Below are 19,419 nucleotides of genomic sequence, written 5' to 3'. Positions count from 1 at the left end.
GCTTCTACTTGTTTTTCAAGGTGTGTTATTATGATTTGTCTTAAAGGTGGGTGTTCAGACTGAATTTTTAATCCAGTTGCCAAATCCCATTCCGCAGTTTTGTTTCTTGTAGTTATGGGATTAACAGAACTTTGATTTTGTTTGAAAGGGTAAGAAATTTGGTTTTGTGTTGCATAAATTTCAAACCATTCAAAGAATAAAGTATGAGTTTTATTTTGTAAAATGAATTCATAAAATTCATTTTGAATTTGTTTTCTCTGTTTCACGAAGTTTTTGAAGAACCATGTCCTCTTATCTGTGTTTTTGGAAGCATAAAAATCATTATGGAGTTTAGTTTTATCAACTTCAAATGCCTTTTCTATAACGTTTAGTTCATTAACAACATTTTCAGTTATAGCAGAAAAAGACGGCGAAGTAGGTGGAGAAATGTTTTGTTGCTCCTCATTAGTGTGTTGAGGTGCTGTGTAAATTTGGTGAGGTATATTTGTGGAATAGTCAACATTTTGAAAGGAAGCATTTGGTATGCTGGAGCATGAAAAACGTGGTTTTGTAAAGTTTTCTAATTTTTGAGACAATTGTGTGATTGAAGGTGGTCTAGAGGAACTAGCATCAGAGTACCTGGCACTAGAAGTTCTTGAAAAACTTAGTTTTACCTTACCATCATTGTATTGTATGAAAAAAACCGTATTATTGAGCACAAAATCCATTGACTATGTATCACCATTTTGCTTAAGATGATTCCTCCCCACTCAAGTAGTTTGTTGTTGACAAAATAGGGAGAGTGGATTAGTTTAGATTTCTTGCTACAATATGTCATTTTTAGATGTCATTTTGATAATTGTGATTGTTTTGAATTTTGTTGAATGCTTTGTTAATTAGACTAATTAAATATTTTCTTTTTCTTTTGAACCATGTTGATGAAATTATGAAAATCATTTTGTAATGTCTCAATCTTTGCATGATTGAAACATTTGTTGGTTAAAAAAATTATGATTAATTGCATAATTTAATGTTTTAAAACCTTAAAGACGTAGTCTAAAGATTGAGAGAAGTTTTAAAAAAATATGAAAGTTTCTGTCATTATAAAAAAAAAAAAAAGGAATTATAGACATAAAATTATAATTTAAAATAATTTTGAAGATAACAACTTTTTAATTTATATTTAATTGATTTTAATTATATGTAGTTACTAACTAATGTATTTGAGTGGACTTAATTGTAGACGAGAACAAAAGTCAATATTAATTGACATCATGAAAGTGTCAAATTTGAATTTAATCATTCATGAATATGAATGAACACTTTCATTATTGTACACACTTGCAAACTTCTCAACTACTAAATGACATAAAGACAAGAAACACCTTTGTGGATATGTGGAAGAATATTTGAAGAAATAAATTCAAGTGTTATCTCATCCATATTTAAAAAATGATTGTCAAAATGACAAAAGAACATTTTGATCATGTTAAGGGTAAATTGGTCCAAAACTTCATGACTGTTATGTCTATATTATGCTTGTACTATTTCATAAAGTTTGAGAGTCAATTAAGATCAACAAATCAAATATTGTCTCTTGAATCGAGAACGAGATGAATTCAAATCGTTCTGAATAATAGAATCAAGGAGAACATTCAAAATGATCTTGAAAAGGTAACTTATAAAAAGACTATAGTGTACTTTAAAGTACAATGAATAATCTTTGTGCACAAACTCATGCTCACTGTAAAAGGTGTCTCAAAAGCAAGAAAAAATCATGTCTACTTTTTACACTCAAGTTTGAACTCATAAAAACATTATACTCTCAGAATGATCACTCAAGACTTATGACTAAATCATTGTTGAAAATATTTGAAACATTGAGATTTGAAACTCAAAGACTTATGATCACTTGGTGCATAGGGAAGGGAATTGTGTCCAAATGCCACATTGAGAATTGAAACAATTTTTGAAACCTCTGTCATATATAAATACACGGTGACTTCAATGGTTCAAGCAAGAGACTTCATAACAACAAAAATTCACCCACAAGTGTCTGATCAATCAAGTTCTCTTCAAAAGTATACATTCCCTCAATACTTGAGTGAAACTAGATATAAAAACAACTCTTATTTTCTTGTAATATTCTCATGTTTTTCTTTAATAAATGTTAGATTGAGTAAGCTTATTGTAAGTCTCTTGAAACTTAATAAAACAAGTTTTAAGTTTTTCGTGGTTGATAAATTAAAGATTGAAAGTGATAAGAAAACACTTTGAGAATACACATCAATTATATAAGAGATTAAGAGTAAAATTTAAAAATATATATTTGTTTTTATAAAAGAAAGTTTACTTGTATATTTTTAAATTGTTCAACTCAAAGAATTTTAAATGAAGAGATATAGTAAGTATAGATTTCAAGAAAAACCAATGACATTTCTATAAAAAGAAAATGAAAAAAATAAAGAGACAGCACACCAACGTTGATTAAACGAAGAAGAAAAGAAGAGAAAGGTGAATTGATTCACGAGTTGACACGAGCATGTCCACTTGCAAACCCTCATTCTTAGATAATAGGATACATACCCCACCTTTCTCTCTCTAAAAAGTTGAAATGTCATTAACAACCTCAAAGTTAGCTCATTTTCCATTCTAAACCCTCCTTTCTATATTGGGTCACTTCTCTTTCTTTCAATTTTTGGTTTTGAATTGAGAATTTCAACTTTGAAGAGCCTCTTCATAATTGTAATAATCATATAGTTAAAAAAGAAAGGCATGTCTGTTGAATCAAGTGAGAATAACATTAAAGGAATACCAACTCATGGTGGAAGATACTTGCAGTACAATATCTATGGTAATCTCTTTGAGGTTTCCAAAAAGTATGTCCCTCCTATTCGTCCTGTTGGCAGAGGTGCTTATGGTATTGTTTGGTAAGCAAAAATTAAATCTTTTTTTGTTGTTGTTGAGGGTTTGTAATTATTTGTTTAAATTTTGCTGAATTAGTTTGTTTAAACTATGTTGTACTTTTGGGTTATCTGAATTTCGAAGCAAGTTATAGTTTTTGCTACAGTTCTGAATTTGGATTTAAATGTAAAATGAGGTTTTTGTTGGTCTTAATCCTAAGGGGAAAAGGATCCTACTATTTCAGAGTTCAATTGGTAACTAAGTGAGATTGTTTCAGCCAGAGTTGGATCTCGGGTACTCCCAGGTTAAGTGAAGCTCAATAACCATTTGAGTTCAAATATTGGTTAATGTGAAATGAGGTTGATGCTTTCATTTTGTGGTTAATTATTTTTCGCTCAATTTTTTTGTTATTTTGTCTTTTTCCTTTTTATGAAGAAGATATTTGGTGTGATTGGAAATATCTGTTTGTTGAGTGAATGAACTATGAAGATTGAATTTAGTTGTTTTGGTGTGATGATGAAGACATTTTTTGAAAGTACTCATGAGCTGAATCATTGTGTGGTTATTTTGATAAGCTGATTATTGTGATTTCTGACTCTAAAAATGTATAATCCATTATTATTTCCATTTGATTGGGATGTATTATATGAATGGGAGTCAAAATTTAGTCCTGTGGAATTTATGCATTGTTTCCATTCCAATTATGCACATTTAGTACTACACCTTAGATGTTCTTGTTCTAGATCTTTTACCTTTGGTGGAATATATGCAATTGTTTCCATTCCAATTATGCACATTTAATACTACACCTTAGATATTCTTGTTCTAGATCTTTTACCTTGGTGCCAGCCAAGTTTATAGCCATATGTTATTGGTCAAGTGTCTTACACTTTCGTATCACGTTCAATTTTTGTTGTTATGCAATTGAAAGTTGTGATGCTATATTTCTTCTCGAGTCAATGTGTAAAATGAGATGAGGTCAATCTTCTGGTATATTAGTGTTTTTAGTGATATTGATACTTTTTTCTTTTTTCTTTTCTGGTCTTAACCCTCTAGTCCTTGGGAGAAAGGAGCCCTGGTAATCCTGAGTTTGGCCTAGAGGTAAGTAAAGTCTTGGCAAAGATTGTTTTGGCCAGAGTTCCAACTCAGATACTCCTGATCGATTCGTCCTAAATTGAAGCTTATTAACCACTTGAGCCCAACCACTTGGTTGTGATATTGATACTTCGAAGCAGTAGATAGTACATTTCTTTGTATTTTTAGACTCATTGAACTGAGAACCATGTGTATGTTGTGGAATGTGGATGGTTTCTTGTTATTTGAGGTTTGAAATGAAGTTCAATTTTCTCATCATCCATGTGATGTGACCTAGATTTATGTTAACAATTTGATGGACGATATTAATTTTTCATTTCCTTCAGTGCTGCTGTAAATGCCGAGACACGTGAGGAAGTCGCCATTAAGAAGATTGGCAATGCATTTGACAACAGAATAGATGCTAAAAGGACCTTACGAGAAATAAAACTTCTTCGCCACATGGATCATGAAAATGTAATTTTTATTAACTTGTTTTACTTGCATTCTTTTACCTACACCTTGTTTTCCTCAATATTATTTCTTAATTTCATATGTGGCATGAGTTTTTCTTGACATCATTGCCAAAATTTTATTCAAATGTTGAGACTAGGATCAGCTTAAATGCATTATGATGAGTTTCTCTCGATAAAAGTCAGATTGCGGAAAGTATTTTGATGTTAGTTTTAGAAAAGATATGTATAGTTGTCTGTCTTTTAGGCTCTCTAGTTGATTCATGAAAGGTGTTTGACTGAATTTTCCTAATTTGATTTTGATAATAATATCTTTGTTGGCATTCAATTTGCAAAAATGTAAACATTTTAGTGCTTATGTATCAGTTATTTCTCCAATGCAGGTGATGTCCATTAAAGATATTATACGACCTCCACAGAAGGAGAACTTCAACGATGTGTACATTGTTTCTGAGTTAATGGACACAGATCTGCATCAAATAATACGTTCCAATCAACCAATGACAGATGATCATTGTCGGGTTAGAACTTTAACTGTTTATTTTAGCATATGAACTTTAATCTACTTTGTTGAGCATTATAGTTAATGCCATGATTAATGTATTTTCGTTTGGTTTTATTGTTGCACAAACTGGAGATAAAAAGCAAAGAATATGGGATTAAGTAGCAAAGCTGAATACATTTTTTTTTTCTTAAAATTAAGCAACTGCCACATAGTTATTACAATTCATATCTAAGATTATTATAACTATTAAAATTAAGATGTAAATTTCCTAGAATAGACTTTCCAAACCATGGGTCTTTATGGACTTGGGTCTGCAGCCTCATCACCTACTTATACTTGTTCCTGTCAAACTAAGTGCCATGCTTCTAGTTGTGCAATGTGGTGATAGCAAAAATATTGTAGCACTGCTATTATTTTCTGAATACTTAAAAACATCCAAAAGCATTGCAATGGTGCAAATAAACTCCTCTGAATGTTTTTCTTAGAATTTGGGTTGGGTCTTACTAAACCCTACAAAATTGGTTTGTAAGATGAGGGATGTCTGCCATGTATAAACACTTTTTCATGTCATATGACATCCACTATGGGACTTTCAACACCCCCCCTCATACCTACTACCTTGGACTAAACATCTAGAACATGACCTAAGTGGGCTGATAACAGGTGACCCAATGGAGATTTTGTATAGACTTTAATACCATTTTATAATTTGGGTTAGGCTTTACTCAACCCTACAAAATTGTCTTGTAAGGCGAGGGATACCTCCACTTATTTAACATTATTTTCAAGCTATATCACATCCATTATGAGACTTTCAATAGTGTTAAACTAGCTCTTGACCATATAGCATTCAATGTAAAGTCAAACAAAAAACCATGAACAAACCCATCACTACATTTACAAGTTTGCAATGAATCCAATAGGACAACAAAGTTAATGAAATTAACTCTGATGAGCTAAAACCTATCTCTACTAAACTGAATCCAACTCCAACACAGGGAACCCAGTCAGATAATCCTTCACTATTTATTAATTTTGAATCTTGTGATTTTGTGAATTTATCCATCAATTTTGAACTTTTTATGATCTTTTTATGTGCTAAAATGTGAACCTATTTTGTGGGTTTTTTCATCAATGTTAGGTGACGTGAGATGAGGTCTAGTCTGGTCTAGTATGCATATAGTATTGATTTATGTTTTGATAATATAATAGATGTTTTAAGCATTACTTATATATCAAGTAAAGTTGTAAGTGTTATTTTTGTCATGTAAACTTTTACAAGTCTACTGGTTGAACCTATGGTGATTCCACAAATTTAAGTAGACTCTCGAATTTGATAACCATACATGTGTAATACTAACTCCTACCATTACAAAAATCATGATGCATATCTTCTTTTGGTCAATATTTGAATGATTGATTTCAGCTTCAAAATAATGCCTATTACACTGTACGGGCTCCATCTAGTCTCTAAGGCTTTATGTACTGTAGCATAATTCATTAATTCTTATACTTTATGTCTTACATCCATTTATATGATATATGTTTTTTCAGTATTTTGTGTATCAACTTTTACGAGGGCTCAAATATGTACATTCAGCAAATGTTTTGCACCGGGACCTCAAGCCTAGCAATTTGCTACTGAATGCCAATTGTGACCTTAAGATTGCAGACTTCGGTCTCGCTAGAACTACATCGGAAACGGATTTTATGACTGAGTATGTGGTTACTCGGTGGTACCGAGCTCCCGAACTGCTGCTTAATTGTTCAGAATATACAGCAGCGATTGATATATGGTCTGTTGGTTGCATACTTGGTGAAATTGTAACAAGACAACCCCTCTTTCCTGGCAGAGATTATGTTCATCAGCTGAGACTTGTCACAGAGGTATTCACTGCATAACTTAAATGGAATTTTCTGCTACAGACTCAACTTTTTATTTTTTGATTCAAAATTAACTCAAGAGTGACAATTGTCCTTTCTGTCTAAAAGCTGATAGGTTCACCAGATGATGCCAGCCTTGGATTCCTACGCAGTGAAAATGCTCGTAGATACGTACGACAACTTCCACAATATCCAAAGCAAAATTTTTCTGCTAGATTTCCCAACATGTCTCCAGGGGCTGTTGATTTGCTAGAGAAGATGCTTGTCTTTGATCCAAGCAAGCGCATTAGAGGTAAAATAGCTTAACTTGAACACTTCATCATTTAGGCCCTAATATTCCGAGGTTCAGACGGGAGGTAAGTAAAGTCTGGTCAAATATTGTTTCTTCTAGGATTGGAACTCGGGTACTCCCGACTGATCCGACCTTAAATGATTTTCATTAACTATTTGATCCCAAAAACTTGGTTATATTGTTATTAGATGTTATAAAGTACAACTAATTTGGTGAATTTGTTAAAATTCTAAACTTTTTCCATCTTTTTTTGCAATTTATTATTTATATTTGTATAACAGGATTCTTTGTCTTGTTTTGATTTGTTGTTCCTTACATCTTGACGATTTGCAGTTGATGAGGCGTTGTGCCATCCATACCTGGCACCTCTCCATGATATCAATGAGGAACCTGTAAGTACCAGACCTTTCAGTTTTGACTCTGAGGAACCAATGTTCTCTGAAGAAGATATCAAGGAACTCATCTGGAGAGAGTCTGTGAGGTTCAATCCTGATCCACCAATTCACTGATTTTATTTATTTAGTATTCGTATATGATTAGCAAAATGTTTGATGACTAAGATATGTAACATATTGGAAATAATGAGATTGTTGTAAGGTGTCTTTCATTTTAATCTCATATCTGATTTTTATATATAATCTTATGATGAGCTTCATTTCTTAAAGGTTTCAGCACTCATCAGAATATCCAAGATTGGTGTACTTTTATCCTCCAGCTTAGACTTAGGGACCATGGTTTAGTGCAGTGAACTGCTGCTGCCGGTTTTTCTATCCTTTAAATAATAAACCATCAATTTTCTCCCATATTAGTCCCTAAAGTTTAAAAATAATAATAGTCCCTAAGAAATTTGTCATTTTAGTCCCTAACACAAAATGAATGGTTTGTTAGCGTTTGAAATATTCTAAGCAAAAATCCATCTTTTCTGTATAGAACCAGCAAATTTTGAGTAATATCAGAATTGTAACGTCTTAGAATTTGAGTTAATTCTAACTTAATTAACACTACAAAATCAGTTTGTAAGGTGAGGAATGTCTCCCATTTGTAAACTGACTTTCAGGCAATCTCATTCAATGTGAGACTCTTAACACCCCCCTCATACTCAAGACTAGACATCTAGAGTGTTATTCGAGTGGTCCGATAGTGGGTGGTCCATCAGATCTTGAATAGACTCTGATACCATCTTAGATGCATATTTCATTCAATATGAGACTCTTAACATAACACTTAAGGTCATGGGTCATAGCAACATATCAAGCCATGTCATCAACTTGTAGAGATAAAATATAAGTTGTTTCATATCTATAATTTGACTGACATACAATACATTTCTCTACTTGAGAAATGATATGTAGATAATAATAATAATAATAATCATAATAATAATAATAATATGATCAAAGACCAAAAGTAAATAAATAACTTAACGATACATCTTAAACAAACAACTCATGCATATGTTTAAAGGCTGTAACTACATTTCTGAAGCTCCAACATATCAATAGGTAGATAATCTGAAGGAAAATGACATGCTTTGATTTTCTTGATCCCCTGATCAGGCAACAAACCACATGGCTTAGGACTCACTCCACTTGTGATCCCTTCAATATCATTACATGTCCATGGCTGTTTCTTAGCCTTAGCTGCCATACTAATTGTCACATTGGAAATGCATATTCCAGTAAAAGGGTCATTAGAAATCCCTTCCAATCTAGCAGCCATGCTCACATTTTCAGCTTTCATGTCTCTATAGTTAATGTTTCTAATCTCTGGTAAAGCATTGGGATCATAGTTTTTATCAGCATGTGAACCATAGTTACCAGTTATCCAAAAGGCCCATTTCATAGTATGCATGGTCATTCTTTGGACATATATGTCCTTCACATACCCTCCTCTCCCTACAGCTGTCTTGATTCTGATACCTGATTCTGTATGAACAGCTGTGATGTCTTCAGCTCTGACATCTTGTATTCCACCTGACATTTCACTTCCTAAGGCAATGGTTGCACTGTATGGTGAAATGCATGTTAGCCTTCTGATTACTAGTTGTTTTGTTGGCCACCCAAATTTTATGCCATACTCATCCCAACCACTCTTCACTGCTACACAGTCATCACCAGAAACTATGTAGCAATCTTCAATTTTTATGTTTGTGCATGAATCTGATGATACAAAGACAAATTTGTAATCCACTCAATAATATATTCTTAATGCTTGTTTGTTTCTTTTGGTGAAAAAATTTTGGCTTTCCAATACAACTTTTTCTTGAAGCAACAATTTTTTCCTTCCATCAAATTGCACTGAAAAGCCAATTTTTTTGTTTCTGCTGTGGTAGAAATTGAAGTCAAGTAGGAGCTAGAGAAATTGAAAGAGTTAATTTTAACCATACAATTATGTATGAAAACAATTGCTTTTTTGTATGCTCGAGATTAACTCTTCTCATACTTGCATGCCCATATTTTTCTTCTATACACACAATATACCTAGATTTTCTGCTATTGAAATTTTCTATTGTCACGACAATCAATTCATTCTAAGTCGTTGGATAGAAATCAAACAATTTATATTGTGACTTTGACAAATCAAGATCTTAAAATCTTAATCCTCTGATTTTGATACCCTAAACCCCTTAAGATTAATTTTCGAGTAATGTACTCGATATTATTAAACTACATAGCCCAAATAAGAATTAGAGTTCAATGGAGATACACAAAGAATGTAAAGCAATTTTACACTATTATCCAATAAAAAACTATCACTTTTATTTGTCGTGTTATTAATTTCAAAATAATCATACAAAGGTGGAGACTGAGGTGACTTAGTATAATAAATAATTTTTTATTAAATGTCAATGTAAAACAGTTTTACACGGACAATGTGTGTCCATTAAATTCTAAAAATTACAAGATACATTTGTATGGAAACAACAATCACTTTTGTCAATCTTCACAGTATATCAAAATTAGAGGATTAAAATTTTAAGTTATTGATTTGTTGAAGTCACAATGTGTATCAGACTTCGATAGAAAATTTAGGTTTATTTACTTATGAGGAAAAAAGTATATCACATGTCACTGTACCTGGATTGATGCCATCAGTGTTTGGTGATCTGACTGGAGCAATGATAGTTATACCTTTAACTATAATATTGCTGCATATAGTAATGGAAATTTTGTTATAATCCTAAAATTTGGAAAAGAAATTCAAAGGAGAAATAACAAACTAGTGGCACAAAGGTCAAATATGATTATGAATGCTTTATAAACATGAAAATGACATCGTGATAAGGGAAGGCTTACCTGCTATAAACAGGATGAATATTCCATGATGGAGAATTAAGGAGCGTTAGATTAGAGATTTGGATGCTATCTGAGAACATTAATTCAATCAGATAAGGTCGAGTGTACTTCAACTTTTTCATATGAAACTGCTGCCACCAAAATGATCCTTGACCATCTATAGTACCATTATCACCTGTTACCACAATGTCATACTTAAATTTAATTTGTATGCATTAATACTAAAATATATTCAATCATATCTTACTATATAAATATTTGTGGTGATTTAGTTGAATGCATTTATAGAAATATTGTATATAATCCATGCATATAAAATAAATAATTACTTTATTTAGAATTCTTAAATAATACCTCTAGCACATTCATTTGCAAGACCTTATATTAATCCTTATAAAGCTGATCCACAATATTAAAATCACTAAATTCATAATTATAACTACTACGTTTTTTTTATTACATTCATTTTGGATTTCGATCCTCTCATATTTGAAATATATTTACCATCTTATCATTAAAATATATTGAAATTTATAATATAAAAGATTATAAATAAAAATCTAAAATATTTTAACGGTGAAATAATGAACATAACTCCCTCATATTTAATTCAAACATGAGAGGATTCAAATTCCATTTATAATCACTAATTTGATTATCTTAACACACAATCAATCATTGGTAAAAAAATAACTAGATAAATAGATGCACAATAAAATAAAATGTAATGAAGGAAAATTTTAATTAAAGGCTCTAATAGAATAATAGGTAGCTAAGGTAGGTGCATAATATATTCAACTGTCAACTATAGTTGGTAAAGTTTGGGAATTGGAATTCAAAGTTTTGAGGGATAGCACATGTTTGCTGAAAATATTACACCAACCTGAAACTACTTGTTTTTGAAATTGTTTTTTTCCATACCTGTGACAATAACATCAGTGAGGTTTGTTCCAAAAATGAGGCTGGTGTACCTTCCTCCTGCAGTATCTCTTCCTCTACCATAGGATGGGAGTGGTTTGATCACTGGCCACTCATTCATATCCTAAATCATTATATACATTTAATTCAAAGAAATGCTCAAGGTTAGTAGTGTCACACATTGAACCAAACCATCACAGTTCTATTTTTTCTAGTGTAATTTAACGGTTTAAGTTACTACTAGTTAAGTTAGTGTGGGGTTTGGTGAACGTTTGTCAAACATGTTTCTTTATTATGTAAAATAGAATTTTAAAAAAAGTGATTTATTTAATGTACTTTTACTCTAAAATCAAGTTTGATATAAAATTTTCAACTTCAATACAAAAATCAATTTTGCTTATGGTAACCAAATATGTGTTTTTTTTTTTTAATTGAGAAAATCATGTTTGACAAATATAAAATAAATTAAAATTTATGAAATCAAACGCATAATCAATGTCACAATTAGTGTCTAATGTCTATTAAGAACAGAGCAAAAGTAATATTTTTTAGATCAAAGGTATATAGTGATGTAAACAGTTTATAGTGGATCAAAAGTTTAGGAGTTTGCATATTGCTTTCATGAGTTAATTAACGATATTACTTTGATAGCTTAGTTATCTAGTAATATTATGAAGCAATGAACCTTGTCATAAATTTGCATAATCATTTATTGGACACCTTACCTCAATTGTAACTTAAGTGAATCCCTTTAAATAAGTTCATTTCCATTTTTATGAATGATTTTACTTTGTAAATTGGCATTCAAGTAATTAATTTTAGCTAAAGTACTAAACCAATAATATATTATTAAATTTTCCATCAATTAAGTCCACTCATATAATATTTTCTACCATGCAAGTTATGCAACCTTAAAACATATCACTTCCTAACTTGGAAATTAGATGAGTCCAAATGGTTGGAACAACAAACATTGATTCAAACAATAAGACTAGTGGAAAGTCTTTTTCCATAGTTTAAATGGTTATGGAGGAACAACAACATCACTTCCAAAAATAATTATAGTCCCTAAAAAACACAATTTGGTTGAAATATAAAGTTTGTTCATAAAAATATTTATTTATTCATTTATAGTCCCTAGAATACACCAAAAAAAAATGTATTAGTCCTCATAAATTATTTTTATAAATTATTTTTAGCTTATTTTTATAAATTCTTTATGATAACATATGAAAATGAAAATAACAATAGTAATTAATACTTAGTAATGAAACAATGAATATAAATGAGAAAAATACCTGAGAAGCAAGAAGAACAGCATCTTTATTTAGATATAATGTGAAATGACTAATAAGACTAAAGCTTCCAGTGAGCCATTTTCCAGCAGGAACATATAATTGAGACCCTCCTTCAGAACCATACTGATTCAAATGATTAATTGCAGATTCAAAAGCCTTTGTGTTTAATGTTTTTCCATCACCAACACCACCAAAGTCCTTTATTGAAACACTATGTGCTCTGCAATTTATAGCATTGTACTCAAAAGAAGATCTTATCATTTTTGATTTTCTGCTCTCAGCTACCTTAGAACTCATCAGTGTCACCAAAAGTAAAATATAAACCAATTTAATTGCCTGTAACACAAAAACATCATGAGAAGACAAAATTGATAGAATTTTTTTTTTTTTTTGGTTACAAAATTAAGGTATATATATATATGTTACTCTACATTTTTATTTTTTATTGTTGATAATTATGTGAATCTACAATTTTACTAAAGTTTTTTTTTTTTTTGTGTATAAGCTCTAAAAGTATATGCAAGAAATTTTTTTTCCTAGTATTATTAGACAAGAGTTCTTCTTAGAATAGCTAGATTAATCACAAAGAAGGAAAAAAGGGTCTTACATGTATCTTCATGTTCATGTGAGATTTCCACAAGAGCTCCATTCTAAGAAAAAGGCACTTTGTATTTCTTTTTATGTATATGAGAAGAGTGAAGCCATGAAGTATTTATAGGTGAAGCTTTTAAATATGGTCAATAGGTTAATGAATTATCCAATTTAAAAGGTGGATATTTATAGAATATTGTTTTAGAAAATAACCCATCTAAATGATTATTTAATCTTTATAAAATAAATAATGAATACTAAATATAGCTATAACATAGGGGGGAAAATATACTTAACACTCTTTGTTTTTCTTTGGACACAACATATAAGTCCAAGATTGCTTTGGTTATCTCTAGGAGCCATAATGTACCAAAAGAATGAATGTCTATTTGTTGCTTGCAAGGCTTAAATCTTAGTTGCAACTTTGAGTTAAAGTTATATAATATATACTTTTTCTCCAAATTAATCATGTTGGGTGTTTTGTATTGGAGGTTGCATATATTATACTTTTTAAAAAATACAAAAATGCACTTTTTTAAAAAGAAATGCTGATATATAATTCATGTAATGAGGAGTGTTTGTGGTTTTACAGTAATTAAAAACTGATTTTAAATAAAGTAATTTTGTTTTTGTAATATAATTAATAAACTAATTTTAAATACAATTAATTAAGAACATCTGGTTTGCCATAAATTAATTTTGTTAAAATGAGGTAGCCATAATTTTGAAACTAAAAATAAAATTTAAAGAAAAAAAAACTCATAATCTCTAGTAATAAGTTATTCTTGAGACAATTTTTTTTGTCTATAAAGTAATAAGTAATTAAAAAAATTCATAAATCGCAAGATTTTATATTCAAAAGCAAAACATGTATTCAATCTAATAGTATCGTTATTTATTAAATAAATTAAGTTTTATTGATAAAACAAAATTAATTTTATTCTTAAACATGTAAATATTTAAAAATTAAATTTTATGTTTCTAAAACTATTTTTACCTCTCACAAAAATGAATTCATCAACACAATGGATTGCCTCCTTGTTCTGTTTTTCTCTACATAATTTATACCCAAATGATAGTAAAAAAAAGAACTTAAAATTGTTCTACTTTATTTCTAACTTAGAATACTTGACAAACGTTTTTACTTTCATTGCTCATAGTCACATGTCAACACACTCAACAGTCAATTTCTGATCAAAACTGTTTTTTGATACCAGAGGACACATGAAATAGTAGGTAATTTTTGTCATACCTGTCGTCATTTTTTTTACTAAATTATATGAAATGTTAATATTATTAATAACTTTTACAAAATTAATAATTGCACATGATCACCGAACTGTTTCAAATGTCATTTTCTTAACTTTATTGTGCACACATATTCTTAGTTAGTAACGAAATGTAAAGAAAATTCTATGTCACATTTTTAAATATACAGAAAAAGATTTTTGTCTTTTGCATAATATGGAGATTAGAGACACTATGCAATGAACATGAAAAGAGAGGGAGTTAGGTTCACTGTGATTGATTTTTTTTTATAGCGGTTATAGTACATAATTTCACATGTGATGTTTATAAGTTGATTAGTATCACTTTATAAATCGATTTTGTAAAATCGATTTTGTAAAAGGCGAGTTAAATCTTATGTGAAAGTATAAGAGTATATCTAAGATTAGTTAAGTTATATATTAGTTATCAAATTATTTGAATTATGTTTCACAATTTAGTTATGAGTTTAAAGTGTGTGTTAAGAATTTCATGTTAGATGTAATATAATTTAAAAATATATTTATAAGTGCATCAGTTCTTGTCTTACCCGTAGATTTTGTAAATTTTAAGTCTAATTCAAACTTATAAGTGTATCTAATATCATTTGAGTCTCATGCTATGGACTAACCTTTGAAAATGTATTATTAATAACTGTTGATAAATTGAGAAATCAAATCTCAACGGTAAATCTTGAACAATGAGTTGAGTGCATAGAATTCATTTCCAAGAGAGGAATCCCAATTCTCTACATGCAATAAAAAATCCACATAGTCGTTGCACTCAATAGATCTCAATTATTGGATGAATATCCAGCAATTCAATTTCTAACTTTACAAATCAAATTTAAGATGCTTGTTCCAAACTCATATAAAATGTGGTTGCTAGTTTGGACTATTGTTGTGTTGGAATATAATTAACCTTTATTGGAATTCTCAATTTGAATTATCTCTTATAATTGGGTGATTGTGTGACTCTCTTACCCTTCACGTTCACGCCATTACCGCACCATTGCGCCGACCCACTTTATAGAATACAACTTTTGTCGTGCTCTTATATTTATTTATCATATTATTCATTTTTAATTAACTACTATTGATTTAACTCATTTTTTTTATTTAATTGATATATTGTCGATGTAAAACAGGTTCACCCTAATAAATTTCTATTTTTCTATATTATATCATCAATTTTAAAATACACTTACAAAATAAAGGTAAAATGATAAAATAGTGGAAATTTATTGGATATGTGTGAAATTAAATGTGTATATTCTTTATATCTTTTTTTTACATAAACTAACAATTATAATCTATGATAATTCATGGCTAATTTTATCATCCACTATTAGAAGTAGCAGTACATGTTAGAATTCATCCAATGAAGTCATCCCACTCCTCTTGGTAGATATGATATACAAGTACTAGGTTAAAATATAATTTTGTCTACATGTTATTAGTTTTTAGAAAAGTATTTTTATTTGATAATTATGTAGCGAGTTATTGTTACATTACTGTTGTCGTTTGTTACTATTATAATATTATAAAAATGGCACACATTTTTTTAAGGTAAATGACATTCATTATCAGAAAGAAAAAGAAAATATTATTAGTGTAAATTAATTTTATACTGCCGTCTAATAAAAATGAAGAATATGATCATTATTTTTTTAAAATAATTATTTTTTAAAATAATAATAAAATAAACATAAGAAAGATAATAAGTTGTTATTAAGTGATGATACAAAACTATTTTACTTCTCTTAATGTATAATCATTAAACTCAAGTTTATTTATTGTAAAGTATCAAAACTATAAGTCATAATTCACCAAAAGAAAATTAAATAAGTAATAGTTCCAAGGATTTTTAGGCCATATTTGGTCCAATAGTTTTTTTTAGGCATTGGTCCAATGTGTTTCTCTGATTATATTACTTAAAATTTGGGTCAAATACATAGCTAATTTGTATCCAATATTGGACCAAACTTAACTAGTATTGCCGTGGTAAGTATCCAATGCAAGACCAAACTCAATTAAATTTATTTAATCAAATAAAAATATTTAATATTTAGTGGTTTATAGTCAATACCCAATTAAATTGGACTTAGATTCCTGCAAAATCTCAGCTTTAAGTCTTGTGAATATAAAAAAATGTAATTGCAATTTGCAAAAAAAATTCTACTAAAGATGACGAACTATGGATTCGTTTGTTGTAAGGTTTTAAAACACTGATTTTAAATTTATATTTTTTAAAGTAACTTTTATAATAACTTACTTAAAATAGTATAACTTATTTTAGATTTATTTTTATTGATTAAAAAAGTAATTTTAATATTTAATAACTGAAATATTCAATACTAAATATTTTAACATGATAAAAATTATATTTAAAAAAAAAACTCTTTCAAAAATGATTTTTATAAAAAAACTTCTCAAAATAATTTTTAATTTTAATTATGTTTGTAAAATTTCGGTATTCAAAAAAAATTATAGCAAATACATAAAATATTTAAATTAATATTTTAAGATAAATTATTTAAATTAATTTTTCATTTAGATTTTTATTTTTGAAATTAATTTTTAAAACGTTATTATAATAAAAAATAAAAAGTGCTATAAAATCATATTTTTTTAAATCTTGAACAGACGAGCCCTATGTTTCTCGACGATTATATAAAAATAATGGATGATTTGCACAATATAGTTTTAAAGAAAAACAAACAATATGATGTGGTTTTGCTAGAACTCAAAAAAGGGAAACAATCTATAAAAGGTAATATTTGTTGGGCCACTTAGAAAGTGTGAAGTAATGAAACCGCTGAAGAAAATCACAAGCTTTGATATTGTAGTGTTGAACTGTTGAGATTTTTTTTCCTTTTCTAAGCCAGAAACTATTCTAAAATAAATTTATGAATGTTAACGTATACTTGTGTGATGTGACCATATTTTTTTATTGTCAAACCAATTGGTTGCGTGTGAAGCAGGGAAAATCTTTAACAGTTTTAGTTAGGCAATTCTAACGTCATGAAATCGTGTTTAAAAATTACTCAAAATTCTAGTAAAAAGTAGTATCGTGGCCTCGTGCATAAAAATCACTTAAATTTTAATGACAAACAACAAAACTCTTTACAAGTATAATTTAATAGCTCTCTTTGTCTTTATGTTATAGACAGTGTGACCTATTGATGTTGATTTGATGAGTGGAGTTTTGAGGGACATATTTATTTTCTATTATTTTGATCGAACTGACTTCGATCAAGTCATTGTCTCATCTGTTAAAACCAAAAGAATTGTTCCAATGAGTGTTGTCGATCTTCGAGCTCACGGTTGCGTAGCATTCGCATGTGAGCAACTATTTATACAGAAGCAAAGTGGTTGCAGATGCAGCAGGTGAAAATGGCTGAGGATATAATTCATGTAGTGATGCTTCCATGGTTAGCATTTGGTCACTTGATCCCATTTTTCAAACTTTCAATAGCCTTAGCCAAATCTGGTGTTCATGTCTCCTACATATCAACTCCCAAAAACATTCAAAGGCTTCCTAAACTTCCTTCAACTTTATCACATTTAATAAATTTAGTAGAAATTTCATTACCATCATTAAACACAAATCTCTTACCAGAAGGTGCTGAAGCTACAATGGACATTCCAATTGATAAAATTCAATACCTAGAAGAAGCATATGATCAACTCCAAAGTCCAGTGAAACAATTAATATCCAATTGGTTACCCGATTGGATAATCTGTGATTATAGTCCTCATTGGATTGTAGAGATTGCACAAGAGTTTCATGTAAAGCTAATATACTATTCCGTTGTTTCGGCTGCAACATTAGTGTTTCTTGGACCACCGAGTAACACGATGAAAGCACGATTCTCGCCAGAAAGTTTAACAGCACCGCCAGAATGGGTGACATTTCCATCATCAGTTGCTTATACCAGAAATGAAGCAATTGCTTTTTCTGCTATTGTCCATCAGAAAAATGCTTCTGAAGTTAGTGGCATTGAAAGGCTTGTTAAGGTAATTGGTGCTGCTAAAGCTGTAATATGTTGTAGTTGCTATGAGATTGAAGGTGAATATCTGCATCTATACAATAAACTAGTTCAGAAGCCTGTGATTCCTATAGGTTTGTTGCCTGTAGAGATGCCACAAAGAGAAATTTTTGAAGAATCAAGATCAGAGAGTAAAATATTTGAGTGGCTTGATAAACAAGAAACAAAATCAGTTGTTTTTGTAGGGTTTGGGAGTGAATGCAAATTGAGCAAGGAACAAGTTTTTGAAATAGCTTATGGACTTGAAGTGTCAAAATTGTCATTTTTATGGGCATTAAGGAAGCCTAATTGGTCATGTAATGATCAAGATTTTCTACCTATTGGTTTTGGTGAAAGGACAAGTGAGAGAGGACTTGTTTGCATGGGATGGATACCACAACAAGAGATATTGGCACATTCATCTATTGGTGGGTGTTTGTTTCATTCTGGATGGGGTTCAGCAATTGAAACATTGCAATTTGAAAACAACCTTGTTGTGCTACCTTTTATTATTGATCAGCCTCTTAATGCAAGACTTTTGGTGGATAAGGGTTTGGCTATTGAAGTTAAAAGATATGAAGATGGAAGATTCAGTAGAAATGAGATTGCTAAATCACTTAGACAAGCAATGGTGTTGGTGGAAGGAAAGGAGCTCAGAGTTAAGACAAGAGAAGCTGCTGTTATTGTAGGAAACTTGAAGCTGCATCAGGATCATTACATAGCAGAATTTGTCCAGTTTCTCAAGGACGGAATCAAGAAAAGGATATGAAGATGAAGATGAAGAGATTATAAACTTCTATTACTTTCATTTTAGGAGAATCTAACTCCTCCTTAGTGTGTTTGGCGCATTATTAAGTTTCCAAAGATCCAAACACTATTAGTTATATATTAAAAATGTTTCCTGAACTT

The 19,419-nt window shown here is 30.0% G+C and overlaps 3 protein-coding genes across 3 annotated transcripts; 2 read left to right on the top strand and 1 right to left on the bottom strand.

Annotated features, from left to right (window-relative positions):
- The first annotated feature begins 2,517 nt into the window (after positions 1-2,517).
- MAPK12 (mitogen-activated protein kinase) lies at positions 2,518-7,749 on the top strand. Its single transcript, XM_004510695.4, has 6 exons — positions 2,518-2,909; positions 4,305-4,434; positions 4,814-4,951; positions 6,490-6,822; positions 6,928-7,111; positions 7,445-7,749. The coding sequence occupies exons 1-6, from the start codon at positions 2,755-2,757 to the stop codon at positions 7,618-7,620; spliced, it is 1,116 nt and encodes a 371-aa protein (XP_004510752.1). The 5' UTR covers positions 2,518-2,754; the 3' UTR covers positions 7,621-7,749.
- Positions 7,750-8,353: 604 nt separating this feature from the next.
- LOC101497675 (probable polygalacturonase) lies at positions 8,354-13,378 on the bottom strand. Its single transcript, XM_004510696.4, has 6 exons — positions 13,231-13,378; positions 12,624-12,959; positions 11,329-11,449; positions 10,408-10,582; positions 10,189-10,259; positions 8,354-9,270 (listed from the first exon to the last, which is right to left on the bottom strand). The coding sequence occupies exons 1-6, from the start codon at positions 13,270-13,272 to the stop codon at positions 8,570-8,572; spliced, it is 1,446 nt and encodes a 481-aa protein (XP_004510753.1). The 5' UTR covers positions 13,273-13,378; the 3' UTR covers positions 8,354-8,569.
- A 4,392-nt stretch (positions 13,379-17,770) lies between these two features.
- Positions 17,771-19,369, top strand: LOC101498005 (putative UDP-rhamnose:rhamnosyltransferase 1). The gene has a single exon (XM_012718733.3). The coding sequence runs from the start codon at positions 17,861-17,863 to the stop codon at positions 19,277-19,279; it is 1,419 nt and encodes a 472-aa protein (XP_012574187.2). The 5' UTR covers positions 17,771-17,860; the 3' UTR covers positions 19,280-19,369.
- Positions 19,370-19,419: the final 50 nt, after the last annotated feature.

Source organism: Cicer arietinum, chromosome 7 (genome assembly GCF_000331145.2).
Source record: "Cicer arietinum cultivar CDC Frontier isolate Library 1 chromosome 7, Cicar.CDCFrontier_v2.0, whole genome shotgun sequence".
NCBI lineage: Eukaryota > Viridiplantae > Streptophyta > Magnoliopsida > Fabales > Fabaceae > Cicer > Cicer arietinum.
The sequence above is the reverse complement of the archived record's forward strand: the minus strand, read 5'-3'. Positions and strand labels throughout refer to the sequence as shown.

Excerpts from the sequence above, each read along its gene's own strand:
- LOC101497675 (XM_004510696.4), bottom strand. The coding sequence starts at position 13,272 with ATGGAGCTCTTGTGGAAATCTCACATGAACATGAAGATACAT. Across the intron at positions 12,960-13,230 it reads ACATGAACATGAAGATACAT|GCAATTAAATTGGTTTATAT; the intron begins GTAAGACCCTTT and ends TTTGTGTTACAG. Across the intron at positions 10,583-11,328 it reads CACTGATGTTATTGTCACAG|GTGATAATGGTACTATAGAT; the intron begins GTATGGAAAAAA and ends TTGTGGTAACAG.
- MAPK12 (XM_004510695.4), top strand. The coding sequence starts at position 2,755 with ATGTCTGTTGAATCAAGTGAGAATAACATTAAAGGAATACCAACTCAT. Across the intron at positions 4,435-4,813 it reads GCCACATGGATCATGAAAAT|GTGATGTCCATTAAAGATAT; the intron begins GTAATTTTTATT and ends TCTCCAATGCAG. Across the intron at positions 4,952-6,489 it reads TGACAGATGATCATTGTCGG|TATTTTGTGTATCAACTTTT; the intron begins GTTAGAACTTTA and ends ATGTTTTTTCAG.
- LOC101498005 (XM_012718733.3), top strand. The coding sequence starts at position 17,861 with ATGCAGCAGGTGAAAATGGCTGAGGATATAATTCATGTAGTGATGCTT.